The sequence below is a fragment of the Rhinatrema bivittatum genome, chromosome 2 (assembly GCF_901001135.1).
Source record: "Rhinatrema bivittatum chromosome 2, aRhiBiv1.1, whole genome shotgun sequence".
NCBI lineage: Eukaryota > Metazoa > Chordata > Amphibia > Gymnophiona > Rhinatrematidae > Rhinatrema > Rhinatrema bivittatum.
This window is the reverse complement of record NC_042616.1, coordinates 15,317,360-15,339,053: the sequence shown is the minus strand read 5'-3', so window position 1 is coordinate 15,339,053 and position 21,694 is coordinate 15,317,360. Positions and strand designations below refer to the sequence as shown.

The following is a 21,694-nucleotide window of genomic DNA, read 5'->3' as shown; positions in this document are numbered from 1 at the left end:
TTTTTGGGTACTTGCCAGGTTCTTATGGCCTGGATTGGCCACTGTTGGAAACAGGATGCTGGGCTTGATGGACCCCCGGTCTGACCCAGTATGGCATTTTCTTATGTTCTTATAGCTTCCTTTTTATTATAATGTGATTTATCCACGCAATGACATTTCATATTCTCTGTCTCTGATATTAGAGAATATTTTCCATTTTGATTTGAAAAACTTGGGGTCTATGGAGGGCAACACAGAGGGAACAAATCTGGCATTTCCTAGGGAAGAGGGATCCTGGTGCCCTCTTTTCAATGATAAAATGTTAGGATAATAAATCCAGCTGAGATCTAATGCCCGCTGAGCCCCTCCACGTGTCTCTGAGTGTTTCTGGTTTGTGTTTCAGGTGCGGGTGACGTTTGAGGACATCGCTGTCTATTTCTCCCAGGAGGAGTGGGGGTATTTAGATGAAGGGCAGAAGGAGCTTTACAGGGAGGTGATGAAGGAGAATTATGAGACCCTCATCTCCCTAGGTAAAAATTGCATTATCTGCATGTTTAGCAGACTCGAGGGCTGATTTACTGAAGGTCATTTGTGACTTTTCTCCTGACTCCAGGTCCAGCATTGCTCTGCGTCTGAGCTGGCACCTGAGATTGGTTGTTTGGATCTTTTCACGTGAGACCGGCCCCTGTGAGGCAGTCTAGGAATTTATCTCAGATGTCTTACATGAGGCACCTGCTGGGGAGCATCCACAAAGTTTCTCAAGGGACTTGACTGAGCCCTCAGCAGCAGGACCAGGATACAGAACTGAATGGGCCAAATTTTAAAAGCGTTACCCGCACTAAAAGATGAATACGTGGCCGCATGTGAATGACATGAATTTCAAAAGCTGCTAATTACTTGCTGGTGCTAACTGGCTCCGCCCCTTTTTTAAAATCCACTCCTCGTGGTGCACTGTTAGCTGCGTATATTTCCTGCTGCTCCTGATGAGGTGTAAGTCTGCAGAAATCACTTTTGTAGGACTAACACGATAGGGTGAGGGGTCTTGCTCAATTGGGGGGAGTGCAGGATGAAGAACTAGAAGGGTCTGGATGACCCTGAGATAGACTGGGCAAACTGGTGGGCTAATGGGTAAAACTGGGAATGGCTTTAACCTGAGCAGGGTTTAAAATCCTCTTCCCTGTACGCATTAAAGCCGACAAATTCTTAAGGCAGAAATGTGCTTTACATCTGCTCGAGTACACATGCTGGGCGTATTTTACATCATACACACGTACTTGTGTACGTGATTTAAAACTCCAGCGTATCTTTGCTCACTCGCCTCCAGGTGCACGTACGGTCGCGTGCAGTCTTGTTTTACAATTAGCTGAATATGAACAACAGGATACAAGAGGTCTGAGCTTGCTTCATGACTGTCATTACCCTGTGACATACTTAGCCATGCACTGATATAATAGGGAGGTTTCAGCTTGTCTGCACACTTCTAGCTGTCTCATGGCCATTTTTCCCTTCTCCCCTTCCTACGGATCCCTTCTCCTTCCTCTTCCTGACGCTAACCCTACCCAATCTCATTCCCCACTTCTGTCCATTGGGAACATCAGGTCCCTGCCAGCCTCCCATGTGTTACAGTTTTCATCTCCAACACTTCCGTGAGATACTATATTTGCCGGCGCATAAGATGTACTTTTTTCAAAATAAGGGAAAAATTAGGAGTGCGTCCTATGCGCCAGTAATGAAAGTTCCCTGTACGTACCCGGATCAGTCCAGACTCCTGGGTTTTGCCCCCCCCCCCCCCCAGCAGATGGAGACAGAGCAGTCACCATAACAATGCTCCGCCTATAAATAGAATGGCGCCACCTACAGTCCGGCAGTATTCCTCTGTCTCCAGCAGATGGTTCAGGTGCCAAACCTACAGTCTGGGCTGGGTGCTTACTTGGTTATTCTTGTGTTTTTGGTTTTTGTTTTCTGGCTTGTTTCAGCTTTATTTAAAAAGAGAGAGAGCATAAGAAAGCAGCTTGTGGCAGCTCAGTGGTCGTTAGGTTCTGAGGGAACCATCCCCCGCTGGTCTGAGGCAGCTGCTGCACAGGGTCGAGGGCCCTACTTATCTTCTTAGCAGCTTGGGTGCGATACCGGGGAGCCCGGCTCACTCCACCCCAAGGAATCAGCACCTTGGACCACTGCCGGGCAAGTTTTATAATTTTAAAAGTTTTACCTTCGTTTTCTCCTGCTTCGATTCTCTCTCTCCCTGACTCAGCGCGGCATTTTGCTTTTTGTTTTGGGCTATTTCTTCATGATTTTTTTCAAAATTTGTTGTATTTTGTTTAATTTAGTTTTTCTGTCATAACTCGATGCCGCGTTCGTCGATTTGCCGCCCGCACGCGACTCTCTAGGGAGGATCTTTGCTCTGATTGTATCCCGGGCAGGGAGGGGTCATCGGGAGCCGGAAAAAATGTTAAATCTGCAAAACTAGCAGAAGCAAAGTCTGCCCGAGTCCCTGTAGGGACCTCTAAAGCTGATCAGTTCCCTTTCAGTGCGAGAACGAAGGCTCTTTTTCAATCTTTTAGGGTTGTGACTAGTGCAGCGCTGGGGGAAGGGATTTTTACCTCCTTTTTCTCCCCAGCAAGGTGTTCCAACGGACGGGGAACCTTCACATCTATTTCCCCTGCCAAGGAGGATAGCCCCGAGGGGGCCTCTGACTCCTCGTCCTCTTTTTCCTCACAGTCGGGCCGATACAGTAAAGCGTGACCGTGGTTACCCTGTTTTTAACCCGCTTTGGACGCGTAAGGCTAACCCGCGATTCAGTATCCGATTTTATGCGTCCTTACCGCTTATTGAAATGGACGCGTATCCGTCTCCACCCGCCCGCATATATATGATATGTTAATGATCGATTTAGCTATTCCCTCCGATACAGTAACGTGCGCCCAGATTATCGCCCTTTTAACCAGCTATTTTGCCGCGTCTTTAACCTGCAAATTTACCGCCTACTCTGACCCTGGCGTAAGTGTGGTGCTCGGTCAGCTTCGAACCGGACAGTGCCATGGACAACATGTATATTATTGCTCTGGCGCTATTTTTCATTTGGTTGAGAAGCAGAATGAGAAATGCTCTAATGAGAAACGCTCGACAGATTGGAGAAGCGAACAGGGGAGCCCAGCAGCAAGAAGAACCCATCCGACCGGAGAACCCAGCAGCAGGATCGGAGGAGGTATGTGATATGTTTCGGTTCAACTGTACCATCTATCCGTCTCTGAGGCTCCAGACATGGACGCCTCTACGGATGCCGGAGAGATGGGTGTCCGTTAAGATAGGCGTCCGTAAAGGCGGAGACATGGATGCCTCTACGGACGCCAGAGAGATGGGTGTCCATTAAGATAGGCGTCCGTAAAGGAAGAGACATGGACGCCTCTACGGACGCCGGAGAGATGGGCATCCGCTAGGTGTCCTGAGGCTCCGGTGCCAGCGTAGACATGGATGCCTCTACGGACGCCCATATGGAGTCTCTACGGACGCCTGTACGGAGCCTTCCTCCTGCGTCTAGAATAAGGCTGTAGTAGATGCTGACTTTGGACGTCCTGCTGGGCGCTCAAGGTCCATGAATGTCCGAGGTCGCGACGTCCGTTTATGGCCCTTCCTGCTGCCTTGAGCGCCCGGCTGGACATCCAAGCCTGCGACTTTGGACATCCGGCCGGGCACTCAAGGTCCATGAACGGACGTCCAGCCGGGCACTCAAGGCTGCGGGAAGGTTCATGAATGGTGCCCAAGCCGCTAGAAAAGAACCATTCACTTACCCGGTGGAATGACATTTGAAATGTCAGGTACTGGCGCATCCCGGATACTGTATAGGTGCTGTATACCGCTCTATATAGTAAAATGGATTACGCACGCCTACCGCTTCGTGGGCGCACTTTGGACGCCGCTTGCATTTGCGTCTCATTTGAATACTGAATCGAGCGGTATGTGAACCAAATTGTGCGCGCGGCAAACGAGCGGACGCCCGGCACTGCCGCACTCTTTCTTACACGTCCTTACTGTATCGGCTTGAATTTGTGTTGTTGCTCCATAAAGCTTACAAGGAGAGGAAGTTAGGGAAGCTGCAATCTGGCAAAAAGGATGATTTCTCAGAGTTCTAAGTCTTCTGCTAAAAAACGGTCTACCCCTAAGGGAGGTGCGGAGCCTACTCAGCCTAAACGTATCCGTCGGTCAGGGGTTTCCCAGATTACTCCAGATACTTCTAGTCAGGACACTGATCCAGATGACCCAGACCTCCAGCCCAAACCCCCGCTGGGGGTGGATGTAGACTCTGATTTACAGCACCATAATGCAATGCGTGGGACACATGCTGCGGAGGGGGATGACCCAAAGGTGGTGCGCCTTTTTAGAAAGGAGGAGTTGGGTCCCCTTATTCCTGCAATTTAGCTGAACTGGGCATTGAATGTCCCCCCAGAAGAATCTAAATTGGGTGCTATGTTTCCTGTGTTGCTGGGTTTGAGAGGCCCTCCTTCTTTTCCTTTTCATTTCTCAGCTACAGATTTGCTTTTCCGAGAATGGGATACCCCAGATCTGGGTTTGAAAGTGAGTAAGGCCATGGACAAGCTATATCCTCCGCCAGAGGATGCTTTAGAGCTTCTTCGAGTATCCAAGGTAGATGCGGCAGTGTCTACTGTTACCAAGAAGACCACAATTCCGGTCACTGGAGCTACAGCACTCAAGGACCTGTAAGACAGGAAATTGGAAGTGCAACTTAAAAGGATTTTTTGAGGTTTCTGCACTGGGAGTGCGTGCAGCTATTTGCAGCAATTTCGCCTTACGAGCGGGTCTCTACTGGGTTCAGCAATACAAGCTAATGCTGACTTATCGGATGAAGAGGTGGTCCAGGCAGGTCGTCTGGAAGCTTCGGTGGCATACAGCGCAGATGCACTGCATGATCTTTTGCGCACATTGGCCAGATCCATGGTTTCAGCTTTCTCAGCTCGTAGGCTCCTCTGGTTGAGAAACTAGTCCTTGCCCTTCAAAGGCAAACTGCTTTCGGTAAGGATCTAGAAGATATGATCCAGTCTCTGGGTGAGAATAAAATTCATCGGTTACCAGAGGATAGACCGAAATCCAGAGATTCCTTTGCCTCTCAGGCCAGATTCAGAGGGAATCGAAGATTTCGCCCATCTAGACCACCCATGACCCCTTTTTGACAAGCTCCTAACAGGCAACAGACTTGGTCCCTGTCCTTTCGGGGCCATCGATTTGGCAGACCTGGTAACTCCCAGTCTGCTTCCAGTGCAAAAGCATCACAATGAAGGGGCGCAGATCCATTCCTCGGTGCCGGAGATAGGGGGAAGACTGTCCCTGTTTTATGAGGAATGGACTAAAGTAACAATGGACCAGTGGGTCCTTACCGTGATAAGAGACGGCTACGCTTTAGGTTTTGCACAGCGTCCTCGGGACCGATTTCTAATTTCTCCCTGCAGTTATGAAACCAAAAGAAGAGCAAAATCTCGGATTGAGTCAGGGTAGAGGATACTGGTGTTGAGGGAAACACCCTGATCTTTCCCTTCCTTTTCGCAGGCATTTCAACGATAATTCAATCTTTGACCATATGACGCCGATTCAATGACAGTGAGAAAAAATTGAAATAGTCCAAAAGTTAATAACCTGAACAATTCGGACTAAGTCGGACAAAGGCGCTGAGGACTCCGTTGGAGCTGCACAGAATGGAGATATGAGCGGTTCCCGTGAAGAAGCGTTCCTCAGTCCGGACAGCCGTCTACCCCCTGTGCAAAGAAGTTTGGACGGTGGAGTGGCACCGTTGTCACCCAGTGAAGGGATTGTTACAACGGAACTAGAGGGCCCACCTATCCATAAAGCTGATGAATCATCATTACAGCAACCCCCCTTGGTGGGGCAGGTAACACTGGATAAGATACTGGAGGCGGTTAATAGTTTAAGTCTGGTTGTATCTAGGTTAGAAAGGAAAATTGACAATGTTACAACTGATTTTCAAGGACAATTGTCAAATGTACAAGCTCAGAGTACCCACATTTCTCAAAAAGTGAATGAAAATGAGAGGAATATATTGTCGTTACAGAAAGTCAATGTCTCTTTAATTAAAGATCAAATTGCTAGCTCTAGACGTCTTGAGATATTGGAAAATCGGGTACGTCATCTAAACATAAGGATAGTAAATTTTCCTCAGGTACTAGGTGAGATTCCTTATATCTCTCTAAAGAGATACTTTAGAGAGGTAAGGAAGAGGATATCCCTTCCATTAATTCCTGCTATTTCCTTACCCAAAAATCCCAAGTACCAGTTAATTTGACAAACTTCCTAGAGGAATCAAGTTTAGATGTTGTCCATCGCAATACTTTAGTTGTATCTTTTATTACATCCCAAGATATAAATGGAGTAATGAGGAAATATTTTAAAAAGTTTCCTACAATGTTTCATGGGCAGGCAGTTAAATTATACCCAGACTTAGCTCCGGTGACAAGAACACGGAGGAGGGAATTTTTGGCTATGCGACAACAAATTGTATCCTTGGGTTTTTCTTTCTTTTTAAGATATCCTTGTAGATACGAAATTAAGAAAGGGGTAAACTCTTATGTTTTTTATCAAAGTGAACAGTTGAAGCAGTTTGTTGATGCCCAACTACCTAGTATGGTACCAGATTTGCCTATGGCTGAGTCCTCCCCTGTTAATATAACATCTAATGGGGCTCAGCAGTAGCCGGACATTTATAAAGTTAATCCAGCTGTTATGAAATACGCCTATGTTGTTTAATAATTTCTTAATTATTCTCCATTTGGTTTCTTAAAAGATTCTAAATTTCAGCCTCCAATATCCTTTATTGGACAGGATTATCTTTGTTTTTCATGTTAAGATAAGTAATAAGTAATTATTCCTTAGATTAATAATTTTGTTAATAATTTCTCGTTTGCAATATCGAATATGTTAAATACTGTATGCAAAGTGCTGTATGTTAAGTGCAGTGCTGAAAGTGTATTTTAATATTCTTTATATGTTATATGAAAATATTAATAAATAAAGTGTTACGATCCCCCCTGTTGCTGCGCTACAGGAGGTATCTCACCTTTTCACCGGAGGCCGCTCCGAAGCCAGGGCCTCGCCTGCGCTCTATCCAGGACTTGCTCCAGGGCCTGAGAGGCCTAGCTGTTCCTGTGGCTTGCTTGGCTGTTTGGACTTCCTGGTTTCCAGCCACGCCCGTTTCCCTAGGGGCTGGCCCACAGCTCTCCACCTTACTTATAGGACCAGTGAGGGGCGGTCCAGGTAAACTCCTCCCAGGGAGTTACCCACTTCAGCTGTATAAAAGGACTGTCTTGTCAGTACCTGCTTGCCTTCGGATTGGATTCTACAGTTGCCTGTAACCTCCCCCGATCCAGGTCCTCCGTGGTCGTACCTGCTTTGATGGCTCCTTGTCCTGTCTTGCCCTGATGTCTGTTCCGGATGTTGCCATGATGTCTGTTCCTGATCCTGTGCCTGATCCAGTTCCCGTCGTTCCTTCCTGCTTGAGGCTGCCAGGAGTGCAGCAACCTTTCCTGCTTGAGGCTGCCAGGAGTGCAGCAACCTTCCCTGCTTTGGCTGCCAGGAGTGCAGCAACCCACCGCTTCCTCTTCCCTGCACGTGTCACGCTCCCGCGTTTGTGGAACAGGGTGGTCAGTGACCAGTCCAGCCGTGCTGGCTGTGTAGGGCGCCTTGAGAGACAGTGCCCATGTCTTGCTTCAGCCCTTGCCCTGATGTCTTCGATGTCTTGCTTCAGCCTGCCTTGGATGTCTTGCTTCTGCCCCCGTCTGACGTCTTCTGTGTAAGGACTCTGTCTGCCCTCGCCTCTGTCCGGCCTGCCGCCCATTGCCGTACCCAGCGGCAGGTCCGAAAGGGCCGGGAACACTCGGAGGACCGTTCGTCAATCAACATCCCACTGTTGGTTGCCATGGGCGTGCAGGTCCGGCTGAGGGTCAGACTCCGTTCCTGCTCCCCTGCTTCTGTTCCTGCCTGCCTCACCATGCCTGCACCGGCTCACCTCCCACGGTGTGGCTTGGGGCTCCTCCCTAAGTCTTGCCGTGGCCCAAGGGCTCACCACCCGCTTGAGACGACCGCGCTCCGCGCGCGCTCGTAACATAAAGAATAAAAAAAAAAAGGAAACCAAAAGAAGAGCAATGCAGGACACCTTACAATGACTTCTGCAACTAGGAGCCATCGTCTCAGTGCCTCCAGAGGCGAAAAGGAAGGGCCGTTACTCCATTTACTTCATAGTGCCAAAAAAAGAGGGATCTTTTTGGCCCATTCTGGATCTTAAGAGTGTAAACAGATGTCTCCGGGTTCCCCGGTTTCGCACGGAGACGCTTCGGTCTGTCATTGCCTCAGTTCGCAAGGGAGAGTTTCTAGCATCCTTAGACCTCACAGAAGCGTATCTTCACATAGGCATTCGGTCAGACCACCAGAGGTTTCTTCGATTTTCAGTTCTGCATCAGAACTGGCTTCGGTCTGGCTACAGCACCCAAGACATTCACCAAGGTGATAGTGGTGGTGGCAATCCATCTCCATAGAGAGGGTTTACTGGTGCATCCTTACTTGGACGATTGGCTGATCCGTGTGAAGTCAAAAGTGCTTGCCCAGGAGGCAATTCAGAAAGTACTTCAGCTCCTGCAATCCCTAGGCTGAGTGGTCAATCTCGCCAAGAGCCGACTGGAGCCCACTCAGTCGTTGGAATATTTGGGTGCTCTTTTTGACACTCAGCAAGGCAGAGGTTTTCTTATCATGGAACGCATCTCCAAGCTGCAAGTCCAAGTACGAGGTTTAATGCTCAAGCACCCACCTAGAGTCAGAGATTATTTACAGGTTCTCGGGTCGATGACTTCAACATTAGAACTGGTACCTTGGGCCTTTGCTCATATGAGACCTTTGCAGACCGCATTACTTTCCCGATGGAACCTTTTTCATCTACCTTTACCGCTTACGGAGACAGCGCGAGCCAGTCTCGATTGGTGGTTAGTGACAGACAATTTAACCCGAGGAGTTCCCCTGAAGGTGACCCACTGGACAGTGGTCACCACAGATGCCAGTCTCTCAGGTTGGGGTGTGGTATGCCAAGGAAAATCAGTGCAGGGACTTTGGTCCCTCGTCAAATAGCTCTGGTCGATCAATTGACTGGAAACCAGGGTGGTATGGTTAGCATTGCAAGTGTTCCATCCTCTCCTCCAGGGCAAGTCAGACAGAATTCTCTCAGACAATGCGACCATGGGTGGCTTACATCAATCGCCAAGGAGGAACCAGAAGTCAACCAGTGGCAATAGAAGCTCGCCAATTGATTAGCTGGGTAGAGCTAAACTTGGTAAGCATAGCAGCGTCTCACATCGCCGGGTGGACAATGTGCAAGCAGACTTTCTCAGTCACCGTATAGATCCAGGAGAATAGGAGCTGGCAGAGACCGCCTTTCAACTCATATGCGATGCATGGGGCACACCCAGCATGGACCTGATGGCAACTTTTCAGAATGCCAAAGCACCGAGGTTCTCCGCTTGTCGCAGAGAGACGGCAGCAGAAGGGGTAGATGCCCTAGAGTTGCCTTGGCCCACCGAGGTTCTGCTGTATGTCTTCCCATCTTGGCCACTGATCGGCAAAGTGCGGTAGCAGGTAGAAATCCATGCAATGGAGGTCATTCTGATAGCTCCAGAATGGTCGAGACGTCCCTAGTTTGTGGACCTTCTCAATCTCGCGGTGGACGTCCTCTGCGGTTTCCATTCTCCCAGACCTGCTGCATCAAGGGCCTTTTTGTTTGGAGGATGTCGATCGCTTCTGTCTAGCGGCATGGCTTTTGAAAGGCAGAGGTTAACTCGCAAAGGCTATTCTACGGCTGTGGTAGCTACGCTTTTCCGATCGCGTAAGACTTCTACCAATCTCACATATGTTAGAGTATGGAAAGTTTTTAGTCTTGGTTTTTGGACCGTGAGGTTGCACCTACCTGGACCTCGGTGTCGGATATTCTGTGTTTTCCTAGCATGTAGCAGATGAACTCATTACAAATGGGTATAGTGTGCTCCTACTAGCAGTTGGAGAAGGATCTGACGTCAGCACGTATTACATATACCCCTGCAGGAAGTGCAGAAGCTCAGTAATTTCCGTCTCCAAAGCAGTTTGGAGCTACCTCACGCTCGCTGAGCGTTTTTCCAAATTCTAATGACTAAATTCATAGAAGTCCTACCTGAAGACGAGCCCCGTACTCCTGCGGTGATACCATCGGGTCCCTCCCCCAGTTGAGTTTCCCGAGGTGATTTCCGTGGTCCCTCGGAGGTACGAGCCTCGGTCCGGTGACCAAATTGCGGCAGGGACCTAGCCCCCGAGTGAGAAGGGCTCGGGCGCGGCATTGAGGCAGCCTCGGTCCCGATCCGTTCGCGGTGAGGACTTGGCCCCCGAGCGAGACGAGTTCAGGCGCGGCCTAGAGGCAGCGGGTGCACTTCCTCGAGCGCGGCGGTGACGGTAATCGCCCTCTCCCCCCACAGCCGGAGACCGCCCGGGTCGCAACCGGGAAGCGCCGAAGATCAGGTAAGGCGTACATCTTTACTTTGCTGGTCTCCGAGGAAGCGAGGTCTAGCGGGGTCTGCCTGCGTGGCAGCCCGCCTAGGAGGTCGCCATTTTGCCTGCCTGCTCACCGTCACCATCTGCCCTGGTTCGCCGCCTTGCCCTAGCGCTCAGACTGAACTCAGCGCACAGATGACGGGCGCGTATGTTAGGCACCCGAAAATAGTTGGGCACACATTGAACGTTGATAGGCGCACGTTGTGATAGGCGCACGTTGCTAGGCGCACATCTTCGCGCATATTACAAAGCGCATAGAGATAACAGATGCGATGGAGCGTATGAGTGCCCATGCGTCCACAGAGCCGGTGCCTCCAGAATCAGGCATAAGAGCTCTAGGCCTCTGCTCAGCATGCCACCTCAGAGCCACACAGGGCGAGGAAGCAGACTCCTTATGTGCCCAATGTGAGGAGGCCCTGGGAGTTCCAGGCCAGGGCTGGTCCCAGCCCAGCGTAATTGCTAGTTCCTCAGGGAACACCCCGGACCTAGCAGGCCACAGTGAGCAGCCAGGGAACCCTAGGGACCTGGTGCCCCTAAGACTAGAACCTGCTTCACTCTCATGGGTGGAATTATTCAAGGGGATCCACACCTTTGTCAAGATGCAGTCTGATCCCCGGAGGGACTCATACGTACTGGATGACCCTACCCCTGGATCCTCAAAAGACCTAGGCACGGCCACCCGCCACCCGGAAGCCCCACTTATGGGGATTCAGATTGCTCTGTGGAAGAAGAAGAGCTCCCCGAGGAGGGAGAACTTCCCTCGGGGATAGAGCCGTATCGAACCATGAGACGCTTCTTTCTTAAGGAGGATCTCCCAGACCTGGTCTCCCAATGCCTGTCGGAGCTGGCTATCCCGGGCCATGGCACCCCAGGGGCACCTAGGATGGACCCCCTGCTGGAAGGCCTTCGGCAAACGGCCCACCACTTCCCCCTCCTACAAGCAGCACAGCAGCTAATCGATCTTGAGTGGAATGCGCCGGAGGCTTCATTCAAAGGGGGTCGGGCCTTGTCTGGCATGTACCCCCTGGACCCGGCAACCAAGGAGCTGCTGGCGTGCCCTAAGGTAGACGCCATAGTTTGCGCAATTGTGAAGCGCACCACCATTCTGGTGGAAGGAGGGACGACCCTCAAGGACGCACATGACCGGCACATGGACGCCATTCTGAAACAAGCCTTTGAGGTGGCAGCCATGTCCCTACGAATTGCGACCTGCTGCACCTTGGTGACGCGTTCCTGTTTATCACAAGCCAGGAACAACACCCCGGGAGAAGAAATGGAATCAGCCCTCTCGTTCCTCACTGGCGCTGCCTCCGACCTAGTCCGTACGGCAGCCAAGGGAGTGTCATCCTCAGTGGCAGCCAGGAGACAGCTCTGGCTACGAAATTGGTCAGCCGACTCCTCCTCCAAGACGCGCCTTACAAGAATGCCCTTTAAGGGATCCCTCCTATTTGGCAGTGACCTCGAGAAACTGGCTAACAAATGGGACGCCTCTCCATTGCCCCGTCTACCAGAAGACAAGTCAAGGAGGAACCAGCGCCCTTTTCCTAGGCCATCCAGAGGTAGAAGCTCTCAACGCTTCAACCCTTACAGGACTCACTACCAAGCACCTCGTTCTCAGACCAGGAACCAGTCCTTTCGGACCAGGCACAGCAAGTGGGGAACCAGCTCGGGTTCGGGTCCCGGCCGCACCCCACAATGAGAATCAGCCGACCCATCTGGGGGAAGAAGCCATAGGGGGCAGGCTAACCCTATTCTACCGCAGGTGGATCAAGATTACTTCGGACCAGTGGGTCCTCGCCATTATCCGGGAAGGGTATTACCTGGATTTCCTTTACCTCCCTCCAGACAAGTTTGTGGAATCTCCTTGTCTGCCCCTCAAGAGGGCGGCGCTGGAAGCTACCTTGTGGAGGCTCCTGTCCCTAAAAGCCATAATCCCAGTGCCTGCATGGGAGATCAATTCTGGGCATTACTCCATTTATTTCATCGTGCCCAAGAAGGGGGGCACCTTCAGACCCGTCCTGGACCTCAAGTCGGTCAACCGGCACTTAAGGGTCCCAGGATTTCGCATGGAAACTCTGCGGTCAGTCCGAAGTGCCATACAGCCAGGGGAGTATCTCACATCCCTGGATCTGTCAGAAGCTTACTTGCATATCCCAATTCATCGGGATCATCAGCTCTACTTACGCTTCAAAGTCCTGGGACAACACTTTCAGTTCCGAGCTCTACCCTTCGGGTTAGCCACCGTGCCACGGACCTTTACCAAGGTAATAGTAGTGGTGGCGGCGTCACTCAGGAAGGAAGGAATCCTCGTCCATCCCTACCTAGACGATTGGCTGATCAGGGCAAAGTCACCGGAGGAGAGCCGCCGGGCAACCAACAGAGTTATATCTCTTCTGGAAAGCCTAGGATGGGTAGTCAACACAAACAAGAGTTCCCTACAGCCTTCGCAGTCGCTGGAATACCTCGGAGTCCGATTCGACACCCAGGGAGACAAAGTCAGCCTGACCTCCAAGAGGAAATTAAGACTCTGGAATCATTTGCAGACTTTGCTGAGCGCCACCCGGTCCACAGCTTGGGATTACCTACAGGTCCTCGGCCTAATGGCCTCCACTCTGGAAGTGGTACCATGGGCGCAGGCTCATATGAGACCGTTACAACTCGCCCTTCTATCTCGGTGGAGCCCACGATTACGGAACTACACCGTGCATCTACCTCTACCGGCCAGACTACGGCATCAGTTACGGTGGTGGCTGCAGCCTGGCCAAATGAGCCGGGGGTCAAAAATGTCCTCTCCAACCTGGACCCTGCTCACTACAGACGCCAGCCTGAGCAGCTGGGGAGCACACTGCGAAGAATTAACCGCCCAAGGGCGGTGGAACAGAGAAGAGTCAGAGTGGAACATCAACAGACTAGAGGCACAGGCAGTCTGGTTAGCATGCCTACCATTTGCCCACAGACTTCGCAACAGAGCAGTCAGAGTGATGTCGGACAATGCCACCACGCTGGATTACATCAACCGACAGGGTGGAACCAGAAGCCGACAGGTATCCTTAGAAATAGCCCCCCTGATGCCTTGGGCGGAAGCAAATCTCCAGGACATCTCCGCCGTCCACATCGCCGGGAAGGACAACACCACGGCAGACTTCCTCAGCAGAGAAAGCCTAAACCTGGGGGAATGGCAACTGTCGTCCACGGCCTTCCAGATGATCACGGATCAGTGGGGGACGCCGGGCATGGACCTACTAGCAGACAGGTCCAACGGTCAAGTACCCAGATATTTCAGTCGCAGGCGAGATCCTCTATCCCAGGGGATCGACGCCCTGGTACAGCCATGGCCTCAGGAGATCCTGCTATATGCCTTTCCCCCAGGGCCCCTGCTGGGTGCCATTATACACAAGATTCAGCGGCACAGAGGCCTAGTTCTTCTGGTGGCCCCGGACTGGCCAAGAAGACTCTGGTACGCAGACATGAGAAGACTACTGGCAGGGGATCCTTTACCCCTGCCTCCTCACAGGGACCTGCTGCGACAAGGTCCTATCCTCCACGAGAATCCAGCTCAATTCTCTTACGGTCTGGCCATTGAGAGGGTTAGACTGAAGAAAAGGGGATACTCGGGGCCAGTAATAGTTACACTCCTCCGTGCACGCAAGTTCTCCACATCACTAACTTATATAAGGATCTGGAGAGTATTTGAAGCCTGGTGCAAAACTCGCAGCACCAATCCACATGCCGCTAAAATCCCCATCATTTTGGATTTCCTGCAAGACGGGCTCCAGAAGGGTCTGTCCCTCAATTCAATCACGGTTCAGGTGGCAGCGCTATCCTGCTACGGCCCCAGGAGTGACGGCAACAGCATTGCCACACACCCGGACGTTTCACGTTTCCTGAAAGGAGTCAAACACATTCGCCCGCCACTGAAGTGGCCAGTGCCCCTGTGGAACCTCAACCCAGTTTTGGAATTCCTAGCGGGACCTGACTTCAGACCCCTCCAAGGCCTGTCCCTCCGTTTGTTAACCTTGAAGATGGTGTTCTTGCTGGCGGTGTGTTCAGCACACTGCATCTCAGAGCTACAAGCATTGTCCTGCCGCGATCCGATTCTCAGGATCACCCCAGGGGCTATCCATCTTCGCACGGTTCCTTCCTTCTTGCCCAAAGTAGTCTCTCACTTCCACCTCAACCAAACCATATCCTTGCCAACCACGGAAGGTTTGAAGAAGTCAGAAGAAGGTCGAATACTACGCCATCTCGACATCGGTAGGCTGCTGTCCAGATACCTGGAAATGTCGGAAGCAGTACGAAAGATGGACCACCTGTTCGTCCTTCACAGCGGGAAGAGGCAAGGAGAAGTGGCCTCACGGGCGACTATTGCTCGCTGGATCAAAGACGTTATCAAGGCGGCCTACGTAGAAGCAGGAAAACCACCACCTCTACAGGTCAAGGCTCACTCTACCAGAGCGCAAGCAGCCTCCTGGGCAGAAACTAGGATGCTGTCACCTGCAGAGATATGCAGAGCGGCAACGTGGTCCTTCCTCCATACCTTCTCCAGATTTTACCGTCTGGACGTCCAGGCCAGGGAGGACACAGCATTTGCAAGGGCAATCCTAAACGGACCTCGGGCAGCCTCCCGCCCAGTCCGGGAGTAGCTTTTGTACATCCCATTTGTAATGAGTCCATCTGCTACACGCTAGGAAATGGAGAGATTACTTACCTGATAATCTCGTTTTCCTTAGTGTAGGCAGATGGACTCAGCATCCCGCCCGGCTGCCGATATACATGGGGGTTCACCAATTCAAGGTAAACCATGTTTTTATTACATAGGGCATCCACCCTGTTGGGTGTCGACACCTTCTGGTTGAGAACACTGGCGGTCTCCAGCTACTGTCAATCGGTCAGGTTAATCATGTTAAGTTGATCAATCGGTCAGTCACACATATATGCAGAATGCTTTTGCAAGGAAGATTACTGAGCTTCTGCACTTCCTGCAGGGGTATATGTACTACGTGCTGATGTCAGATCCGTCTCCAACTGCTAGCACGAGCACACTATACCCATTTGTAATGAGTCCATCTGCCTACACTAAGGAAAACGAGATTATCAGGTAAGTAATCTCTCCATTTTTTACAATCCGGTCTTTCTAAAGGGTTGTCATGTAGTTCTCTCAGAGTGCAGGTTGCGGCACTTGGTTGTTGGTGTGGTTCCATCCAGGGTGTAGCGTTAGCGGCACATCTGGATGTAGTTCGATTTCTTAAGGGAGCAAAACACTTGCGTCCTCCGCTTCGGCAACCTTATCCGTCGTGGAGTTTGAATTTAGTCCTCACTGTCCTTTGCTCAGCGCCTTTTGAGCCTTTGAAGAGATCAACTCTAAAAGATCTTACCTTAAAGATGATTTCTCTGGTAGTCATTATTTCGGCTCGTAGGGTGTCGAAACTCCAGGCACTTTCCTGTAGGGAACCCTTTTTGCGGATTTCGGACTCTGGTATTTCTTTAAGGACTGTTCCGTCTTTCTTGCTGAAAGTGTTCTTCTTTTCATGTTAATCAAACAGTGGAGCTGCCGGCCTTCACGGACTTAAACTGTTCGGATCCTTTGGCTAGTGACTTGCGGAAGCTTGACGTTCGCAGGGCTTTGCTGCATTACCTTGAGGTTACCAATGAGTTTTGTGTGACTGACCATCTTTTTGTGCCGTGGAGCGGTCCTAAACGAGGACAGCAGGCGTCCAAAGCTACTATAGCTCGCTGGCTAAAGGAGGCTATTAGGTCGGCCTAACTCCTTCATGGTAGATCCCTTCCTACGGATCTGCATGCCCACTCTACTCATTCACAAGCGGCGTCTTGGGCAGAGTGTCAAATGGTATCACCGCAGGAAATTTGCAGGGCGGCTATGTGGAAATCTCTGCACACTTTTGCGAGACATTACAGATTGGATGCCCAGGCTCCAGTTTCAGGAGGATTTGGAGAGGGAGTGCTTCAAGCGGGCTTCTCTGGAACTCATCCCAGGTAAGAAAGCTCTGGTACATCCCAGGAGTCCGGACTGATCCGGGTACATACAAGGAAAGGAAAATTAGTTTCTTACCTGATAATTTTCGTTCCTGTAGTACCACGGATCAATCCAGAGTCCCGCCCGTCAGAGGCATGGAAGAATGGGAGAGTCCACTCGGTTCTTATCTATTCCGGTTCTTATCTATTTCGTTATTTCAGATTGACAGAGATTTTTAATGTGTTGTCCTCAAGTGGTTTTTTCAAGGTTCAGGTCCCAGGAGGGTTCAGTGGACCAGTTTGTTTCTTTTATTATATACAGTTATGATTGTTCCATTCTGCTTTGATATTAAGTAATACTACGGGACTGTAGGTGGCGCCATTCTATTTATAGGCGGAGCGTTGTTATGGTAACTGCTCTGTCTCCATCTGCTAGAGGGGGGGCAAAACCCAGGAGTCTGGACTGATCCGTGGTACTACAGGAACGGAAATTATCAGGTAAGAAACTAATTTTCCTGTAACAGTGTCTGGTGGGGGGGGTGGGAAGTGTCGCGGTGGCATTGGGGAGCAATTCTGCATATCCTATGCGCCGGTCGTCAAAATTACCGGTGCATAGGACCTGCAGAATCGCTCCCCGATTGGCCGGTGCTGGACAAATGGGGCTTGCCGAAGCGCAACTTCCCCAGTCAAAATTAACAGGTGATTTTGATTGGGGAAGCTGCGCTTCGGCAAGCCCCTTTTGCCCAGCACCGACCAATCAGGCGGCACAACTTTGCTCCCCGATGCCACCGTGTCACTCCCCCCACCGCACATTAATAATTTTGTTTACCGGCGAATAGGACTGCAGAATCGCTCACAGATGCCACCAAGACACTCCCCCCACCGGACACTGATTTAGTGCCCAAAAATTATTTTTTCCCTTAAATTTAGGTTTAGAAAAGGGGGTGCGTCTTATAGGCGACTGCGTCCTATATGCTGGCAAATACAGTAATTCCAGGCATCCACCACACTTTCTCTGAACAAAAAATATCTCTTGATATTATTCCTAGTCTCCCCCCTTGGAACCTTTGCTGTACAAATTATTTTCCATTAAAGAAGTTTACTTCTTGAGCATTATTACCTTTCAGGTATGTAAGTGTCTCTATCATATCTCCCCCTTTCTCCTCTCCTCTAGGTTATACATATTTAGGAGCTCATCTCATAAGGCTTTTGGTGCAAATCCCATTGTTAGAAGTTTTTCATGGTCATCAGTGCTTGGTCTGAAGAGCACACAGCTTTATCACTGTGTGACACTGCCAGAGCAGTGATTATAAGATGAGAAACCCGGATCCATTTGCTGATCACTAATATCTGATTGTCTTCTTCTATCACCAGCAAGTGATGAGGTCACACAGCACATAAAGGAGGAGAATCGAGAAGAACATCCTATGGAAGAAGAACTGATCTCAAGAGAATCAAGAAATGACTTTGAGAATGTTTCACAGGGGCCTGAGAGGAGAAACACAAGGAATAATCAGCAGGAGTCAGAGAAGAAGCAGAGAGACCCTGCAGGAGACCCACGGGTTGGAGTCACTGCATGTGAGATGGAGATCAAAGTCATCCCTGAGCACCAGAGACATGTGAGCACAGAAAGACCCTTTCAGAGCAATAACAGTGATCAAAAGACTTCTGACTTTCACCAGAGGGAGGGGAAAGGGAAGAAATCCTTTCTGTGTGACTCTTGTGGTAAAAGCTTTGGTAAGGAATCACATTTAATATTGCACAAGAAATCCCACCCACTCCAAGCACTATTTCTCTGCTATATATGTGGAAAAAGCTTCAGTCAGAAGAAAAATCTAAAAGTGCACCTAAACATACATAAAACAGCGAAGCCCTTCCCCTGCAGTGATTGGAGGAAAAGTTTAATTAGTAAGTATAAGATAAAATTACATCACAAAATCCACACTGGAGAGAGACCCTTCTCTTGTACTAAAGGTGAGAAATGTTTTGTTAGGAAAAGAAACATCACAGAACACCAGCAAAACTACCCTGGAAACAACCCATTTACCTGCACGGAGTGTGGGAAACGCTTCCGTCGTAAGGATAAGCTAATGTTGCACCAGAGCCTCCACGCAGGAGAGAGACCATTCTCCTGTACTGAATGTAGAAAACGTTTCATTAGGAAATCACACCTCTCCCAACACCAGAAAATCCACACAGGGGAGGGACCATTCTCATGTAGTGAATGTAATAAAAGATTCACTGAAAAGGGTGCCCTCACAAAACACATGAGAATCCACACAGGTGAGGGCCTATTCTCATGTAGTGAATGTAATAAAAGATTCACTGAGAAGGGTGCCCTCACAAGACACATGAGACTCCACACAGGGGAGCAACCATTCTCATGTAGTGAATGTAATAAAAGATTCACTGAGAAGGGTGCCCTCATAATACACATGAGAATCCACACAGGGGAGCAACCATTCTCATGTAGTGAATGTAATAAAAGATTCACTGTGAAGAGTGCCCTCACAAGACACATGAGAATCCACACAGGTGAGGGACTATTCTCATGTAGTGAATGTAATAAAAGATTCACTGAGAAGGGTGCCCTCACAACACACATGAGAATCCACACAGGGGAGCGACCATTCTCATGTACTGAATGTAATAAAAGCTTCCCTGTGAAGGGTGCTCTCACCATACACATGAGAATCCACACAGGGGAGCGACCATTCTCATGTACCAAATGTAATGAAAGCTTCCCTGTGGGGAGTGCCCTCACCACACACATGAGAATCCACACAGGTGAGGGATTATTCTCATGTAGTGAATGTAATAAAAGATTCACTGTGAAGAGTTCCCTAACCAGACACATGAGAATACACACAGGTGAGGGACTATTCTCATGTAGTGAATGTAATAAAAGATTCACTGTGAAGGGTGCCCTCACAAGACACACAAGAATCCACACAGGGGAGCGACCATTCTCATGTAGTGAATGTAATAAAAGCTTCCCTGTGAAGGGTGCCCTCATCACACACGTGAGAATCCACACAGGTGAGAGACTATTCTCATGTACTGAATGTAATAAAAGATTCCCTGAGAAGGATACCCTCACAAAACACATGAGAATCCACACAGGGGAGCGACCATTCTCATGTAGTGAATGTAATAAAAGATTCTCTGTGAAGGGTGCCCTCACAAGACACCTGAGAATCCACACAGGGGAGCGACCATTCTCATGTAGTGAATGTAATAAAAGATTCTCTGTGAAGAGTGCCCTCATAGGACACATGAGAATCCACACAGGGGAGCGACCATTCTCATGTACTGAATGTAATAAAAGATTCTCTGTGAAGCGTGCCCTCACAAAACACATGAGAATCCACACAGGGGAGCGACCATTCTCATGTACTGAATGTAATAAAAGCTTCCCTGTGAAGGGTGCCCTCACAAGTCACATGAGAATCCACACAAGGGAGCGACTATTCTCATGTAGTGAATGTAATAAAAGATTCTCTGTGAAGGGTACCCTCACCACACACATGAGAATCCACACAGGGGAGAGACCATTCTCATGTAGTGAATGTAATAAAAGATTCTCTGTGAAGAGTGCCCTCACCACACACATGAGAATCCACACAGGGGCGCGACCATTCTCAGAGAAAAGATAGAAACAGAAATGATGGCAGAAAAAGACCAAATGGCCCATCCAGTCTTCTCAGCAAGCTCTCACACTTATTTTCCCATTCTTATCTGTTTCACCGACCACCAAGTTCAGGGCCCTTGTTGGTAACTGCTTGATTCGAATTTCCTGCCACCCCCTGCCATAGATGCAGAGTAATGTTGGAGTTGCATGAGTACCCTTGATGCAGAGAGTAATGTTGGAGTTGCATGTAGTAAAAGCTTCACACAGAAGGGCGCTCTCACAACACACATGAAAACTCACACATAGGAGAGACTATTCTCATGCATTAAAATGAAAGTTCATTTATTAGGAAGCAAAATCTCTCAAAACACGAAGAAATCCATTTGCCCCACTACAAACCATTTACATGGCCTGATTGTGGGTAAAGCTTCCATGCTAAACAGACACTTAGGGGTAGATTTTCAAAGCAGCGCCCAACCATCTATGACCATTGTCTTGTGCCAAATGTGAGAAAAGCTTCATAAATAACTATATACTAATCTCACACCAGAAAATCTACACAGGAGAGAGACCATTGTCTTGTACTGAGTGTGGGGAATCCGATCTCTCACTACACCAGAAAGTCCACACTGGAGTCCTGAGTGGAGGAAAATCTTCCTTGCTAAGTTTACATTAATCTCGCACAGGAAAGTTTAAACAGATGAAACCTTTTTCATATGAGTGTAATAAAACATTCTCACAGAAGACACATGAAAATCCACACAGGGGAGACATGAGATTATCCCCAATAAACCATGGCATACAAATGAGGTTCAATCTGATCAAGGTCTGCACAAAACAAACTCATATGGAGTCCCTGTCCCGAGAGAGACCAGTCTCATGCAATAAATGCAGAAGATGCTTCATTAGGAACGCTCGCATCTCACCGTGCCAGAAAATGCACACAGGTGACACGTGATGACATTTAACAAATGATGCAATCAAAGACCAGGAAACTGTGCCAGAACGATACGGAAATTGTTTGAATTATACTGAGTGCCACGGGTCTGATGCATCGAGACGCTCCCTGTGTATAGAACTCCCCATGGACTCCAGCAGGAAATTCCCTTTCACACAATGCGAGTGCTAAGAGGGCATTAGCAGCGACTTGGAGAGAGTAAGATCAGACTCAGCCAGGGCCACTTTCACCCAGCAGTCTCCTCCATCTCTCCTGCCCCATTAATCTGATGCTGCTCCAGCTTTACTCCTTGTTGGCTGATGGGAGGGCAGTCGCATGCTGCCTCCTCATTCTGGCCATGCTGACCAATGCACGCACATCTCTACCTTCTTCCAGCCCTCGCAGGACCATGCGAGAGCAGCATGAGGCTACTTCCACCTTCTGACCCTTGCAGGCTGGTGCCAGTGTGGTGTTAAGGGCTTTGTGCTATGGGCAGCGCTGGTACAAGAGTATTAAATACCCTAAGTGAACCTTCAGCCTTGTACCTCTTTCTCCCAAAATAACTTCAGTTTCATAGACCCTCCCCTGAG

At 49.5% G+C, this 21,694-nt stretch overlaps 1 protein-coding gene across 1 annotated transcript; it reads left to right on the top strand.

The window, feature by feature from the left end:
* The first annotated feature begins 283 nt into the window (after nucleotides 1-283).
* Nucleotides 284-21,004, top strand: LOC115083583 (oocyte zinc finger protein XlCOF6-like). Its single transcript, XM_029587494.1, has 2 exons — nucleotides 284-509; nucleotides 17,911-21,004. Exons 1-2 carry the CDS (start codon nucleotides 476-478, stop codon nucleotides 20,190-20,192), a joined length of 2,316 nt encoding a protein of 771 aa, XP_029443354.1. The 5' UTR covers nucleotides 284-475; the 3' UTR covers nucleotides 20,193-21,004.
* Nucleotides 21,005-21,694: the final 690 nt, after the last annotated feature.